General features: G+C 37.5%; 2 protein-coding genes across 6 annotated transcripts; one reads left to right on the top strand and one right to left on the bottom strand.

The window, feature by feature from the left end:
* Positions 1-4,679: 4,679 nt before the first annotated feature.
* LOC6564969 (furin-like protease 2) lies at positions 4,680-14,274 on the top strand. Of its 4 annotated transcripts, none has more exons than XM_032738270.2 (17): positions 4,680-4,744; positions 6,900-7,874; positions 8,026-8,130; positions 8,290-8,365; positions 8,444-8,547; positions 9,119-9,253; positions 9,325-9,484; positions 9,629-9,932; positions 10,013-11,197; positions 11,494-11,681; positions 11,761-11,917; positions 11,980-12,254; positions 12,348-12,630; positions 12,703-12,902; positions 12,965-13,258; positions 13,327-13,544; positions 13,628-14,274. In XM_032738270.2, exons 2-17 carry the CDS (start codon positions 7,056-7,058, stop codon positions 14,021-14,023), a joined length of 4,899 nt encoding a protein of 1,632 aa, XP_032594161.1. In that variant the 5' UTR covers positions 4,680-4,744; positions 6,900-7,055; the 3' UTR covers positions 14,024-14,274. The 4 variants fall into 4 exon arrangements, with proteins under 4 accessions (XP_032594161.1, XP_032594160.1, XP_032594159.1 ...); XM_032738269.2 differs by having other exon boundaries at positions 4,681-4,744; positions 8,444-8,556; positions 13,628-14,204; XM_032738268.1 differs by having other exon boundaries at positions 4,681-4,744; positions 8,290-8,556; positions 13,628-14,271.
* A 288-nt stretch (positions 14,275-14,562) lies between these two features.
* LOC6564970 lies at positions 14,563-17,324 on the bottom strand. 2 transcript variants are annotated; one of them, XM_001991465.3, is made up of 5 exons: positions 17,070-17,324; positions 16,201-16,385; positions 15,573-15,840; positions 15,283-15,498; positions 14,563-15,211 (listed from the first exon to the last, which is right to left on the bottom strand). In XM_001991465.3, the coding sequence occupies exons 2-5, from the start codon at positions 16,383-16,385 to the stop codon at positions 14,921-14,923; spliced, it is 960 nt and encodes a 319-aa protein (XP_001991501.1). In that variant the 5' UTR covers positions 17,070-17,324; the 3' UTR covers positions 14,563-14,920. The 2 variants fall into 2 exon arrangements, with proteins under 2 accessions (XP_001991501.1, XP_032594162.1); XM_032738271.2 differs by lacking the exon at positions 16,201-16,385 and having other exon boundaries at positions 17,070-17,283.
* Positions 17,325-17,346: the final 22 nt, after the last annotated feature.

The following is a 17,346-nucleotide window of genomic DNA, read 5'->3' as shown; positions in this document are numbered from 1 at the left end:
AACAATGTTCTGGGCACTTCTGGTCTCTATATGTATGTATATATATATAAATATATATAACCATGATGTACAAGGGATCGCTACAACAGCATATTCTAGGTTGGCCTAAAGATGCCAACACGAGAATTCGCATTGTAACTTGGAGTAAAAACCTGATTTAGCAAAAGGTATGTACGGTTCACTATCCTAATGTGCCACGAAATTAACACTTGGTTTATAACGAAATGCTGAAATATTGAATGCTTGAGTGTGTATATGTGTTTGTGTGTGTGTGTGTGTGTGTTTGTGTGTGTGTGTGTGTGTTTGTGCGTCTGTATACAGAAACAGTTGTGAATGATAGAAGATTTATTGATATTTACTTAATACATTTGCAGAGGTCATTGAATGAAAGTATATATATATTAAAAAAAATAAATAAAAAAAACGTCTTCTGTATTTTGGCTTTGTCTGTCTTAATCGTGTAGGTAAACTGCTCTTTCTTTTTGCTATGTTGAGTTTTATATCCTATTGTCACGATTATCAACAGCAGTTATCGAAATTACCTCGACTATTAATAGAACTCGTCTATTTAAATAGCGAAATAAAAAAAAAATGTATAAAAAGTGCATTTGTTTTGGATTCAAAATGTACATTTCAAGCGCAAGTTCTGGTCTTATGTATAAATAATTCATTCATTTCTCAACAGTAAATTACTAGTTATGAAATTCACAAATCGTTGTTTATTTTTATGAGACGTGAAATACTGTGATAATACAAGTGTATTTAAAAAGTGATCGCGAATTAATGAAGTCCAGGTTCAGCTTTCTACACAGCTATACCGAACTACCTTCTCAATTGGTTTGTCAAGTATGTGTATGTATGCTTATAACTATATGATTGTGTACGATATATTCATTGAGTAACTTGCATTTGAGTCGTCCAACACTTATTGGGAATTACAGTCACGTACTTAATATTGTTTCTTTTGTTAATTGCGCAACGAGTAGCATAGCGTTTATTGGGAATTCTGTTATCATCAAAAGAAACTGGTGATACAATTTTTTACATCTTTAATCTGAGTCGTCAAACGATTGCATTTATTTCACCTGAATGGTGTGGAGAATGTTTGCTTAATGAACAATATACATTTTTAAAATGGCAAATTTTCCGTGTTTTTTTTTTTTGTTTTGTGTATTTTAAATCATCCACACCTAATGCTAGAAGAACTGTAAAATCGAAACATATTTTTTGTAAATCTTTGATTTTCAAACACTCTACACAGCAAAATATATGCTCACATGAGTTATAAACAGGATCAGAATTTGGCATACGTTACGAAATTAAAATATGCAAGTATTATAATAATAATTATCACGTATATGGTTACATAATATCTACAGTAGCGAAAAAATAATAGCACCATGCTCATAAGAATATGTTTCAAAGGTGCATTTCCTATATTTGTAAGTTTAAGGAACTTATGAATACATTTCTAGATGTGGATAAATCTATAAAAGATCTAAAAAGAAAAAAAAAATAATATTTTTATTTACCCTTTTCAACTTTTTTACACTTTAAAAATAAAATCAAAAAAAAAAAAATAACACTAACTAATTATATTAATTATAATAAAGATAATTACTCCATATTTAACAGCAAGTTTTGGGGTGTATTCTAGATTCAGAGTTTTGAGGATTCCCAACGACTGAACTCTTATCTTTCCATAAAATATCCTTAATTAATTGAACTGGATAATTTACACGTTCCTTTGTGAACTTCATCCAATTGCAAATATTTTCGACTTTTGAAAGCGGCAACTCTCTTACTCTGCATGATTTTGAATTGTGTTCGTTGAGACATTCAATTTTTGCAGACGTGAACGTGAACAGTTTGCACAGTCGCAATTATGTTAATGTACTTTTTTTTTTGGTGCAGCTGCTTTTTACTGACAAGGCTGGATTCCGGTTCGATTTGTCATCAGTTTCCTTATAGCTTATGTGCGTCGGAAATATTTTTCAATCATCCAACTAATCGACTAACTTCTCTATATGATTTACATCGCTTTTTTCACACTGCACTTTTTTCCACCGCGCATTGAGAATTTTGGAGTTATCTAAGCTTTATAATCGAAATAATAAATGATCGTTAAAAAAAAAAACCAAAGTCGAATCTCTTAGCACAAACGTTTTCTATACAAGCAAGTCTGCGAAACATACCAGGGTCTATTATTATTTACCTCGCTTTTCCCTTGAAAAAAAATGTTTTGATAAGTATTTCAAGGACAGTACTACCTGTTACGTATGTGGGGAAAATATACTAAAAACCAGCTTTTAAAAAAATTTTGAGACTAATTGTTCGATTGTTGATCAATGGAAAAAAATGTCGTGGTGGTGCTATTTTTTTCGCAACTGTATATATGCACTATGTACATATATATATATATATATATGCACTCAAGGAGCTCTTGTAGAAGTGTCTTAGACACCCATTGTATATTATTGATATAAGATCAAAATTGTTGAATTGCTTAACAAGTGTCTGCAAATAACCCCAAAATAAAATGTATTGAAATGGAGTCTAATGAGCATATTTAAATATACATGGATAAATCATTTTATGGAATGTATTCAATTGCAATAAATAAAGTCAAGATTATTAAAAAAATATGTTGGACTCAACCGAGAAGATACCATTATCTATTGGTCATAATCCACTTTAAACCATTAAACGATATTTATTCCATTTTCCATTTAGCCTTTAAACTTTTTGACAGATAGTTCCCAGTCCTGCCTTTTGGAAGCTGAAAAATTATTTCTGTTTTACTGATTGTGTCTAGTTAATAGTACTAGTTATATCATCCATATACATGTACATATATCTTAGGTTTCTTGAAATTCAAACGGATGCTGTTTCGTACTGACATTGTTTAGTTTTGGCTGAAAATCGATTGCTTAGAAAGGCTTTTGTTGACTTCTGCTGCAGCCATTTGAGCTGATATTATATTGCAATGTGGAGACATTTGACTAACGTTTTTTTATGTTTACAGGAATCAAGGACAATCGGGATGCCAAGGAATGGCCAGAAGAGCAGATTTTTGTATACTGTAACCGAAAATAATTTTTTAGTGGACAATTTTTATTTTAAATTTGCCCATGCGCGCAAAAAATCATTTAATTCTTTGCATCTTGACAATAAAATATTGATCTTATATAAAATAAAACAAAAGTATCTTTGATTTTGATATTGGTTCGCTACTATTTCCAGGAACCACATTCGAGTCCAAAAATCAAGGTATGAATTTTAAGACGACGTAAGCGGGTCGATGAAACTGGCACACAAACCCCAAAAGCAAGCAAAAAAAGTACTCTTAACGCGACCGGCACCGCTTGTGGATGGATGCTGGCCACAAAAGGAAACCAATACTCAGCGCCGATGTGTGACGCAATTTAATTAACTTGAACTATCTGCATTACTCTCCCATATACATTTCATATGTACACACACCACACACTTATTTTTCGATGGCGATGGTGTGAGATACTTTAAGCCGCTCAACCGCCATAATTGCTTGCTGATTGTTTCATCGTTCGATGCTGAAAAGGGTGAGAGCAAAACGAGCTCTGCTCTGAGCAGATACATATGAATCTATGCATGTATGTGTGTGTGTATGCACACATACAGACTGTATATAAATGTATGTGTGTGGAGTACGAATTTTGGCCATGACTGATATTAACGGTAGCAGGTAACAAACAATTTCAGATGGCTAAAATATGCACATAAACAATTTGTATAGATAATTTGCCATACATGCATAACAAGAGGGGTAGCTTATCAGTAGCACGCGCGATAGGTCAACTCATAAGTTCGATAACAATCGTATGCGCGTCATCAAATCAGCTGTCCACTTGATGAACCACTAATGAACAAGGACAAACTACGAGTATTGTGTCACCCTGTCTAACTGCAACGCCATCTAAAGCCTGCACATACTTAACAAATTGAATGCTATTATTTTACGATGCGCATTAATAAATAAATATGTTAGTGTTTATTAACAGGTACATTAAATATTTATTATTGTGCATTTAGCAAATAGCAAAAAAAAGCACAATTCGCCAGCGTCTATCTTGTTTATCCAATAAAAAAAACCTTGTTTTAAAGACGCTACCTCTTTGAATGTCAGCACTGAGAGCGTCATACAAATGAATACATATAATCATGTATGTGTGTGTGTGTGTGTGTGCGTGTGTACGTGCGCACAGCTTTATGTGTGCCTGTGTGAGTAAGTTGGCTTTAAGTTGCATACGAAACTTGTCTTAAATGTGTGCTCGTATATACCTGCATAGAGATATATGGTGTGTAAGTGTGTTGGTAAATATGTACATACGTAATACTAATTAGTTTGGGTTTTGTTACAGCACGGTTGCGTGTTATGTTTTGCATTTTATTTTGTTTTGAAAGCTCATAAGCTGTGCTTTCATGAGTATTAATGTTCGGACAGGCGTACATACATATGTATGTACGTATGTACGTACGTACTACCACTAGCTCATCAAGTCCAGTGAGCAAGAGATAGTCGACGACTCAATACGAATGTCTGTATGTACATGCATACATACATACATACATATGTACGTTCATACACATGTACGTATCGGTGTATGCTTAACTTCAAAATAAAGTTCAGTTTAAGCTGGAGCGCAGTCGAGGTTGCGTCGTTTGCTAGTTCGGTCGGTCCGCTCCGCTCGGTTAGTTCCTCATGGTAAGCACCTTCTCCTTCAGTGCTGTTGATAAACTACTTTTGGCTCAATCGAAAAAAAAACGAAAAAAAAATAGTGACTGCAACATATATGTACATACATACATATATAGGTACTTGCAAACATAGTATGTATGATTACATCTATGCTACATACATACATATTTGTGATGTGTATGAACATGCGGATGTCAGTGCAAAAGCGTGTTTTATTGTACATAACTTTGTATGTATGTATGTAAATAACAATGTATATAAGAACATATAAATGTAAAATGCAATGCAAAATGCAGCGCTTATGCCTTTAGTTTATATACCAAACTTTATCTATGTTTGTGTATAAAATCTGTGCCTGTACAATTCACCCACACATACAAAAGCTATTGTTACCGTTTTTTTTAATATTTTTTTTTTTGTCTTGTTTTTTGTGTTTGTGTTTGTACGGTGAGTGCGAAATATTTCACTGTGTTTGTGAAAAAATCAGTGATTAAATGCTGGCAAAAACGAACGTGTGTGAATTTATAATAAAAGAAAACAAATACATGTGAGCTATTAGCACATATGTATGTCTGTATGTAAATACATAAGCATGTTGTACATGTACATTTACATACATACATACATACACATTTTCATGATTTGTTGTTGTATAGACGAATGGCACAGTAAAATAGAAACCGGAATCAATATATAATATTGTTTTTTCATTCGCATAATTGTATGTACACATACATACATTATACAATGTACTTGTGTCCAACAGACAACACATAGACGTATGTACATCATAACTTGCAACAATGCATATCCACTTATACCCCTTTACTCATGCCTGTAGATGCAGATGTATGTATACATTTTTATGTGTACTGTTTAGCAGAAGTATTATGTTGACACAAAAGATGGCAACGGGAATTCAAATTCGATCCCGTCCCCCGTCCAACACGACACGAAACAGAAATCTTATACCATGTCTGAAACATCCCGAAGTGTTTTCAATTTAATCCGAAGTCAAATATATTTAATATTAATTTGTAAATATGACTGGCCGGGTACTTTTTCCGACATGGAAACTGGTTTAACATCAAAAGTTTAATTTCATCAACATTTATTTTTTATTTAGTTTTTTAATTGTATAATATTTCCCTTAAGTTCGTGTTTTGTTGTCATGGTCCCGTGGTTTTTAATAATGTGATTATATGTATTTAGCTAACACAGGGCCGCTCTCGTACTATAAATAAATGTTGTGATTATCTTTTATTCTTAATTAAATTGGTTAGAAAAAAAAAATTGTTCGAGATTCCTGGAATTCCCCTCCAGGCCATCTAAGCCATCTCTAAAAAAATCCAAGTCTATTATATATATATATATATATATATATATATATATGTGTGTGTGTGTGTGTGTATATAATTATGTCATATATATATAATAATAACAAAGATATATATATATAATAAATAATAAGTAAATAATTAAGTGTTATGGTCATTTGTGATTAGTGGGAATTTGACAGTTAACGTGAAAAAAAGCAACAATTTTGTTGTGAATAATTGATTATTGATTATTTGTACAACTTGTTGACCAATCGGCTTTAAAGGGGTGAAGTACCTTTAGACAATCGTATACAGTCAGTACAAAGAGAGAAAAGCTCGGACTTATAGATACTTCTTCGAGTGAGAGAATATCATGATTTATGTATACATACAAACAGTTAAATAGCTTAAGCAAATTGATGACTTTGCATAGATAATTTCAATCTTTAATGATACTCAATAATGTCATTTTGTGAACACACAATTTCACTTGAAAATAACAATTACGATTGCGAATGCGAATGCAAAATAACAAATAAAAAAAATCGAAATGATAACTAAGTGCTTCAATGAGAGCAACATTCGAAGAATAGAGAGCACTCCGTACATAAATGTGTAATTAAGCTGTATGCATTGAGATGGGTCGTGATTCACGTTTCCGGCGACTGTTTTTCGTATAGTTATCTTAAATTCTTTTTGTTACAAGCCCAAGTGCAAACAGTACAAAAAGTGTAGTGCTGTGGAGCTAAAGGTTCGCTTGCCAAGCAATAATTAACCGATGCTTGCTCGAGCCCAGTGCGCCTTCACATTGTAAATTGACATATTTCTATCTATTCATGCAGATAATCCAAATTCATAATTACACTATATACCTATGAGGATACATGAAATCTGGAGGACAGACAGAAACACACAGAACCCCACACACAGGCAAATAGGAGAATCGGGATCAATCTCAAAATAAATACAAATAAATCTGGAGCTGAACCGAGTTAAATATGCTTGATACAGGCACTGACAAAAGAACCGTCGAATTACCATTTATTGTGGAGCGTACGTGTACGGATTGCGCCAACGACAACAACAACAACAACCTGCGGCCAGAAACATCACCATTTACATCATCATCATCAACTTTAAAATCATCCTGCTGCTCATATTCAACGCCAAAAGCTAAACTGGGCAACCGGACGGCCAGCAGATGCCATCCATATGCAAAACTCATTAGAAAAATCTATTTATGCAAATGTAATCGAATGGCAACAAGCTGTATATATTTTGTATTAGTTTTAGCGATCTTAAGTCTAGGAAATACTAGTGCTGCTTTTCAAAATAATATTACATCAAATTATAAAAATAATAATAACAACCATAATAATATTGAAAGCGTAAGCGAAACTCAACATTCTGCTGGAATACTCGACATTGATGCGAGCGCCAGTGAATTCTCTCCAATCAATAACTACTCGAAATACCAACAACCATACAAAAGAATAGCAACGAAATCAATTGGAAATCGTAATAGCACACATCCAACACTGATCGTCGCTGAGACTGACTCTGAGGCTAACAATACTCACAATAACAACACCAACAACAACAACAACAATAAGAATACAACATCCAGTGCGAAACAACCGAAGGAGAAGAACGCTGAACAGACTGAGAAGCATCATTTCGACGATATTGAAATATTTGGTGCGTATAGCATACCCGACGATCCCATCTACACAAATGAATTTGCTGTCCATATACCGGCTGGCAAATATGTGGCTGACAGCATAGCTGACAAATACGGCTTCACCAATCAGGGACAGGTACATAAAGCGTTAAAAAAAAAAAAAAACAAAAAACAAAACAGAAAACAAAACTAAACAAAACACTTGCATTCTTCAAATATATGATCGTAATAAGTATGTACACATTGTACGCGCCACTCAATATTGTAAATATCTGTATCTTTCACAGATTGGCGCCCTTGACGACTATTATCTGTTTCAGCATCATCGTGTGTCAAAGCGTTCGCTTCGTTCAAGTCGCAAGCATCACAGTGCCTTAAGTTCGGAGTTCGAGGTGAGTGGTGGATAGCCAAATATATATATATATATATATATATATGTGTACCTTGATCTCTGACCTTCATCGCTTGTTTGTTTAATGATCCGTTTGATTGACGTTTAATTAAATTAAAAAAAAAAATATTTCTTTTTTTTTGTGCTTTTTGCTTAATAGATAAAATGGCTGCAGCAACAGCACGAGAAGATCCGCCAAAAACGGGATGGCCCTTATCAAGACATACCCACCTACAGTCCGTACAATATATTGCGCCAGATTAATGACTACGCTATCGATCCGCATACGAATACGCATTTTTCATATTCCCCAGGCCCATCATCTTTGGCTGGAACGCATTCACCGCGCCTCGAGTACCGTGACGTCACCTCGCATCTCCTATTCTCTGATCCGTTGTTTAAGGAACAGTGGTATTTGGTGAGTAAAGTATGTCATCATGCCTTTCATGTCTTTCATCTTATGTACAATTTTTTAAATATCCACTGTGCAACTTGAATTGAAACTGAGGCTCTTACTTAATATATAATTACATCATATTATTACATAAAACATAATAATATCAAAATAACAAGGGTGTCGCGAAAATTAGAATTTCCATTAGACGCTTTAAACGGATATATTTAAATCATTAAAATTACATAAACCATATTATCATCGGTAATTCCAGAAATTTGAATAACCAGTATTTAAAAAACTGGTAAATCCATTCAGGCGACCACTTTTACTCTATCACAAAATTCACAAACTCGAATTTTAATTAGATTCACATAGGGACCGATTTGTACATATGTATATATATATATATATATTATTACACACGCACTACATAACATAATTTATGGCTTACACAGGAGATGCTATTGCTATTGAATCTAACTTATTTTGGAGATACATTTCATTGAGTCATTTAGTTGGCAACTTTAAAATGTATTATTGTATTTAACCGAAAGTTCATAAATATGTTTGTATTTTGGTGTCTCCTTGAAAGAACGGTGGAGCTAAGGATGGCCTTGACATGAATATCGGTCCCGCCTGGCAGAAGGGCTACACGGGCAAAGGTGTCGTTGTGTCCATTCTAGATGACGGCATTCAAACTAATCACCCGGATTTGGCTCAAAACTATGTATGTATTGCATATTTTGATTTTGATTTTGATGAATAATTGTATAATATAAATGAAACGTACACTTTCAGGATCCGGACGCCTCATTTGATATTAATGGCAACGATTCGGATCCAACGCCTCAGGATAATGGTGACAATAAGCACGGCACCAGATGCGCCGGAGAGGTGGCCGCTGTTGCCTTTAATAACTATTGTGGAGTTGGTGTTGCATATAATGCCAGCATTGGTGGTAAGTACTGTCAGTGACAAGTATCTGTCATCTTACCACTGATTATCTAATTTGATATACTTATATATATATATATATATATATATGTATATATATATGATATGTGTAGTGTGCATGTGTAAAAGTCTATGTTTTGCTTTGCAGGTGTACGCATGCTGGATGGCAAAGTGAATGATGTGGTTGAGGCACAAGCATTGAGTTTGAATCCATCGCATATCGATATATATAGTGCATCTTGGGGACCAGAGGATGATGGCTCTACGGTCGATGGGCCCGGTCCGTTGGCGCGTCGAGCCTTCATCTATGGCGTAACCAGTGGACGTCAGGGCAAGGGCTCCATATTTGTGTGGGCTTCGGGCAATGGCGGTCGCTATACCGATTCGTGCAACTGCGATGGCTACACCAATTCCATTTTCACACTGTCCATTTCGAGCGCTACGCAAGCTGGGTAAGTTGGTTAAAGATAGTATAAAGTTATTCCGGGTTCATTGTAATTAATGTGTGTATTTCAATTTGATGATTTGACAGTTTTAAGCCATGGTATTTGGAGGAGTGCTCCTCAACTCTGGCTACGACCTACAGTTCGGGAACGCCGGGTCACGACAAAAGCGTGGCGACTGTGGACATGGACGGACGCCTGCGACCCGATCACATCTGTACGGTGGAGCATACGGGCACATCGGCATCGGCACCGCTAGCGGCTGGCATATGCGCCTTGGCGCTGGAAGCGAATCCAAAATTAACTTGGCGCGATATGCAATATTTGGTCGTTTACACGTCGCGACCGGCGCCACTGGAAAAGGAGAGCGGTTGGACACAGAACGGAGTTAAGCGCAAATACAGTCATAAGTTCGGCTACGGTCTGATGGATGCGGGCGCTATGGTAACTCTGGCGGAGCAATGGAACTCGGTGCCGCCACAGCATATATGCAAGTCACGTGAGAACAACGAGGATCGCAAAATTGAGGGTGCCTACGGCTATACGCTAGCAACGCACATGGACGTCAATGGCTGCGCCGGCACCATCAACGAGGTTCGCTATCTGGAGCACGTGCAGTGCCGCATCACATTACGTTTCTTTCCACGCGGCAATCTACGTATTTTGCTGACATCGCCCATGGGCACGACAAGCACATTGCTGTTCGAACGGCCGCGTGACATTGTCAAGTCCAATTTTGATGACTGGCCGTTCCTCAGTGTACACTACTGGGGCGAGAAGGCCGAGGGACGTTGGACACTGCAGGTGATCAATGGTGGTCGGCGACGCGTCAACCAGCCCGGCATCTTATCGAAATGGCAGCTGATCTTCTATGGCACCTCAACGCAACCAATGCGACTCAAATCAGAGCTGTTGAATACACAATTGCGTAACAGTCCCATTGCGAACAATCCGTTCCTATTTTCCTCGGCCTCCAATATTGGGCAACCGGCCAACGAAGGTGGCAACTTCAATACGGACAACTATGCCAGCTATCTGAACTACCAAAACATATTCAGCAGCGCTGGCTCCAGTCCCGAGGTAGCAACCGCAACGCTCGACGGCCACAATGTGTCGACAGCAGCAGCACCAGCAGCTGTCCAGACCCCCAAACCCTTGGCCAATGGTGATAACAAAGTCATACTTTATTCCTGCGATGCCGAGTGCGATTCCCTTGGCTGCTACGGACGTGGACCCACACAGTGTGTGGCATGCAGCCACTATCGATTGGATAAGTAAGCCAAGGCGGCCAACAAGCCGCCACTTAGCATTAATGACCTTGCCAATCTCGTTTTAAGAGGGATCAACAAGTTTAGACTTGTTGACTTGCTGTCCAAACCGATTGGATTAAACAACATTAATTCAATTGTTGTTTTACACTTATTTTATATTCTTTCAAAGCTATGTTCTCCCAAACTCTTACGAATTGGTCTGTGCGTCAATTTCTTATCCATACGAATTATTAAGAAGATATATTCTTCTATATTTAATGTACCCTAATGTTTTATATTTTTTTATTTTGCGTTTGCAGCACTTGCGTCAGCCGTTGTCCGCCGCGCTCGTTCCCGAATCAAGTTGGCACATGCTGGCCGTGCCATGATTCTTGTGAAACCTGCGCTGGGGCTGGTCCAGACAGTTGTCTTACCTGTGCCCCGGCACACCTGCATGTCACTGATCTCGCCGTTTGCCTGCAAGTTTGTCCCGACGGTTACTTTGAGGGTATGTCAAAAGCACAATAGCACTAAGAACGAATGGTTAAATTCCTAATATCTCGACAACAATTCATCACTTTACTCAGATATTAAGAATCGAACGTGTGTGCCTTGTGAGCCCAATTGTGCGTCGTGTCAGGACCGTCCCGAGTACTGTACCAGCTGTGATCATCACCTCGTCATGCATGAGAACAAATGTTACTCAGCGTGTCCCTTGGATACGTACGAAACGGAGGAGAATAAGTAAGATTCTCTAGTATTATAATTATTATTACTATTATTTATTTGTTACATGTAACACACAGATGTGCCTACTGTCACTCCTCGTGCGCCACATGCAACGGAGCCACCGAAAATAACTGCATCACTTGCCGACCTAGTCGATATGCGTGGCAAAATAAGTGCCTTAACAACTGCCCGGATGGCTTCTATGCGGATAAGAAGCGCCTGGAATGCCTGCCCTGTCACGATGGTTGCAAGTCGTGTAGCAGCAATGGCATCTGCACAGAATGCCTGCCAAATTGGCTGCTCAACAAGAAGGACAAATGCGCTGCGGCCGGCAGTGACAGCTGTTTTGAATGTAAGTTTCTAATTTGATTTTGACTAGCTACCATGTGTAAAACTTTTTTGTTGCTCACCCATGTTACTGCCACTGCCACATCTTACATGCTAGCTGAATATTATAGTCACAGTGAGGGCAAGTGCATGCCGTGCTACGACTCTTGTGAGACTTGCAACGGGCCACTATCATCGAATTGCCTGTCATGCCATCAGAATCGCTTGCTGGAGCAGAGCAGTTGTGTGAGTGGCTGCCAAGATGGCTTCTATATGGAGACGGGCGTCTGTACGCCCTGTTTGCATACTTGCACCCAGTGCGTGTCTCGCACCAATTGCAGCAATTGCTCCAAGGGACTTGAACTACAGAACGGCGAGTGTCGCACAACATGCGCCGATGGGTATTTATCTTTATTTCATTATCTTATGAATTTATCTATTTTCTTATCTTATGCATTTATCAATGTTTGCAGCTACTACAGCGATCGCGGCATCTGTGCCAAGTGCTATCTTAGTTGTCACACTTGCAGTGGGCCCCGTCGTAATCAGTGCGTACAGTGCCCGGCTGGGTGGCAGCTAGCAGCTGGCGAATGCCATCCGGAATGCCCCGAAGGATTCTACAAATCGGAGTTTGGGTGCCAGAAATGCCATCACTACTGCAAAACCTGCAACGGTTAATATATACATATGCATATATACATAAGGTCAACTATTAACCGATTTTGATTGTTTTAGGCGCTGGCCCACTGGCATGCACATCATGCCCCCCACACTTTATGTTGGATGGCGGCCTTTGCATGGAATGCCTTAGCTCTCAGTACTATGATACAACAACACAGACGTGCAAGAGCTGCCACGATTTCTGTCGCTCTTGCTTTGGCCCCGGCCAGTACTCGTGCAAGACATGCGCTCCGCCCCTCCACTTGGATCAGTTGAACAGTCAGTGTGTGCCGTGCTGCCAGAACAAAAGCGGGGGCGGCGATAATGAAACTGAATCTGAAAACTGTTGTCACTGTGACAAGGAGACGGGTAAATATTGCATTAGCCGCCAAGAGGCGAATTGAGAGATCATCGACATAATGAACTGTAAATTGTAGGTGAATGTAAGACTGCCTCAACAGCTGGAAAGCGTCGCACTGTAGTGAGTTCCGACAGAATATTCAGAAATATGGATCGAGGCGAAACTAACGGCGATGGCAATAGCAAGGAATTTGTTTTGCGCCTCGACTCACCACTGACAGCCATCACAGCAATTGCAGTCGCCATCTGTTTGCTGATAATTACGATATTCTCCATAATATTTGCAGTTTTGCAGGTAAGCAGCGCCGCAGTCACGCACGTTCAGCGTCCAGCCAACTGTTTTTGATTATTAAATTAACATTATTTATTCACTTGCAGCGCAATAGTAACCATGGATCGAGAAAATCTGTGAGATACAGGAAAATAAATAGCAGATCAGGCAGTCACAAGAGCGATCCCAGTAATGAAGCTAGATTTATATTCAATGTGGGTGAAAACGGTGACGATACGGATGATAACACTGATGACGATTTAGATGTCAGCGAAAGAAAGAAGGTACTCTACGAACCGAATGGTCCAATGAATGGAAGCGAAATTTTGATTAAAAGTACAAATGATATTGATGCGATCGAGTTTCAGTGCAAAGGTGCAGAATTCGATTCCCATTACAATGCGAACATAAACTTAAACACCGAATGCACCAATCCCACGTATATGAATCATGCAACGAACAGTAGAAGCAGCAAAAGGCAAAGCAATAACGTTCATAGCTGATTCATTGATAAATCTAATGTGAATGCACCAATAGCCGCAATAGCAACACCAATAACTTTGATCCTGAATTTTCTGCTCTGGACTAGCAAATTTTAACCATACTTGAGGAATGTAGCGAATCGAAATATTTAACATCCGAAATGATAAATGATCCGAAATTTATATGTGATTGTGAATTGTTTTTATATATATATATTTGTAAATTTAATGTTTGTATTAAATTTTTATGAAAAATGTTATGTCAAGTTGAACAATGAGTGTTTTTTTTTTTTTGTACTTTTGTACTTATCCTGTGCAACAGGAGCTGTATTTAAAGGAACTTTGAATGGGTATATTCATGTACATGTGAGTGTTGAATGCGATATGTATGATATTAATGAAAGTGTGATTGCTAATGCCTCACGATGACCGACCAAAGATTTGGCCATGTGACAAATGCAAACTTAAAGATATCAGTAGAAAAATGCATTTACTTTATTTACAAAAAAAAAATATACATGTGTATCAAAAGTATTAAATAGGCATATATAATACATATCTATCGCGAAAATGTGTAAAAATCTATACAAAAATTCTATTGTAAATATTTCGATTTTCAGTTTTGGCCATGTTCAAACTGTGTGCGCTGCACAAATTCGATGCATTATCAACTGTGGATATTATGTAATCTAATGGAATACTTGGTCACGGTTTTTTTTTTGTTTGAACAGAGCATTTGTACGTATAAAAAAACTTAATAGCAAATTATCTTCTGATCCGTATAAAAATGTACAAGTTTTTAAATACATTCAAAATATTTGAGATGTTTTTTTAAATGCATACGTGGTACATACAGCTGCATATGTAAACCGATATGCACATTTTTTCTGCTGTTTTTTTTTATTTCTATATCTATATCTATGATATTGTACAGTCGCAGCACATGAGAGAATAATACAGACACTTAACAACTTTCTCATCATTGTCATCGTAGGGTGTCATAGATTTTGTATCGTTCCTCTCCTTTACTTTAAATCCATCCAGTTGATCTGATGCGCTGTGGAGTGTCTTTTTTGATTTCTTACGCTTGTTTTTGTGCTTCAGCTCGTTGCAGTTGCGTTCTTGCACCATTTCATCGATCCACTCGAAATCGGAGTTAACTTGAATTCGATTAAAACTAGAAATGCTTTCGATGGAATTTATGTCATCCTGTTTGATGGCAAAAACAAAAGTAGTTATAGTTTTATCGTTACACCACGATATTATGTTTTTTGCTTAACCTGATTGTTGTTGTGGTTCCTATATCTGCTTTTCTGGGGGGAGCTGTTATTGGCTGCTGGCTGACTGTGGGCTTTTCGGTTGGCCAACGGGGATGAATTTGTTGCTATCGAAGCTGTCGTCCCAGCCGAGCTATTCAATACGACAGCTGATGTGGACAAATCTGTTTCGCCGAGCGATGGCACTTTCGGCAACTCATCAGGATTGAAAATGTTGTGCTGATGTTCGGGTAAGATCATTAGTTTAAATATACAAGCGTTTGGTACATACTCAGCTAATTTGAGAGACTTACTTCAACTGTGGTAACCAATATCGGGGATGGCATAGCTGCCGTTGAGGGTGTCGACGGAGCCAGCTCCGAGAGTGGACTATTCAAATTTGGAGTTATTGTGGCGACTGGTGTTGTCGGTAATGTAACACATTCTGGAACAGCAACTGAATCATTTGGCGTTATGTTATCACGAAGTGATTCTGCTTTCAAGCCTGTCACAAGCGTTGAGGACATGGTACCCAGTACCGCCAATGATGATGTCGAAGCAAGGTTGATTTCCGCCGAGGGCCTAAAAGAATACGATGAATATAAATATATAATATATATATGGCTGTAAAGATATGTTATATATGAACGTATTTGGGTATTCATTTAGTAGGCACTACGAAAAAACACATATAATTAAAACATAGATTATTTGCTTGGCCTGCTGATATGTGTGTACATTACATACACACATTTGCTGGCATTCGTGATGTAACAATAACAATTGCAAATAGTGCTTGCGTGAGCGTCGGGTTTCATTAGATGTTGATGTTGCTGTTAGCTAATGGCCGCTCAACTTTCATTTAGATAGTGAGCATTGTACTTGTTGATTGTAAAATATGTTCGACTGTGTTTCGAGAATTTGCAATAGTTGTATACTCACAAGTCAATCAGTTCACTTTGGGCCCGCCTGCCGCCCAAGGTCCACACCTCGTTTTTCTTTTGGGCTGGTGTGTACGAGATGTGTTTATTTGTTGAACTCAATCGACCTTTCGGATTACTTTTTCGTCCTGGTATCCACAGCATGCGTAAACCAGACGATTTTTTTTTAGATGAATGCGAAGACATCTGAAAATCAATGCCCCCTTTCAAACATTACAAACAGTCCATCATAGACACACATGCGTTGCATGCTTGTATTTCGCAACTTGTAATTTGATCCAGCTTCTCGGGAATTAAGAATTATATATCCAATCGATAAGATACCTATGTTGCGATCCCCACTTAGCTATTGTACTTATTAATATGCACTTTACGCGATTTTACATATATATATACGTACAATCATTTACGTATTGCATATGTAATTTTGAGTTTTGAATATTGACAAGCATGGGAGCATGAGTGATTTATGTACATATGTATGTGAATATATGTATTTACATACATACAAAATTGGATAGTTACTAAATATTGCAATATTTTTCGGGCTTATCCTCGATTAGTAATACTTCAACCAAAATTCCCATTTTAACAAGCTTCAGCAGCGAACTTTGAAATGTGCAAATCAGTTCATCCAAATAAGTCAAGATTCACAAAAAGTGCGTATGCGTGTGTATATATATATATATATATATATATGTATTGTTTTAATATATGTGTGCGTGTGTGTCAATGGCTGTTAATATAAACCTATACACATATGTATGTATGTTTATTTGAGTGCAAATCAACAATGTATTGAGAAGATAGCTGGTTTTATTTGTTGGTGAATACAAGTATCGTTGCAATTTAGCTGCAAATCTCACTTACCTTTTCCAAATTGGGCCCCTATATTATTGTTAAAGGTAATGTAATATATGCACCACTTTTTGTGCAAACAATAAGTATGCATATACATTCGCGTCTTATTCTGTTTCGTAGTTTATGTATGTATGTATGTTAGGACTTTCTTATGATTATGTGTAGCCGAGATTTTATTTGTCTTGGACGGACGTATAAAAGGGAATTCACCAAAGTGTTCAACGTTTTAATTGGAATTTGTAAGATCACAAAAAAATAGTATAAATTAGGGATGTCAAAAAAACAT

The sequence above is a fragment of the Drosophila grimshawi genome, unplaced genomic scaffold (assembly GCF_018153295.1).
Source record: "Drosophila grimshawi isolate 15287-2541.00 unplaced genomic scaffold, ASM1815329v1 contig_848, whole genome shotgun sequence".
In the NCBI taxonomy this organism is placed as follows: domain Eukaryota; kingdom Metazoa; phylum Arthropoda; class Insecta; order Diptera; family Drosophilidae; genus Drosophila; species Drosophila grimshawi.
The sequence above is the reverse complement of the archived record's forward strand: the minus strand, read 5'-3'. Positions and strand labels throughout refer to the sequence as shown.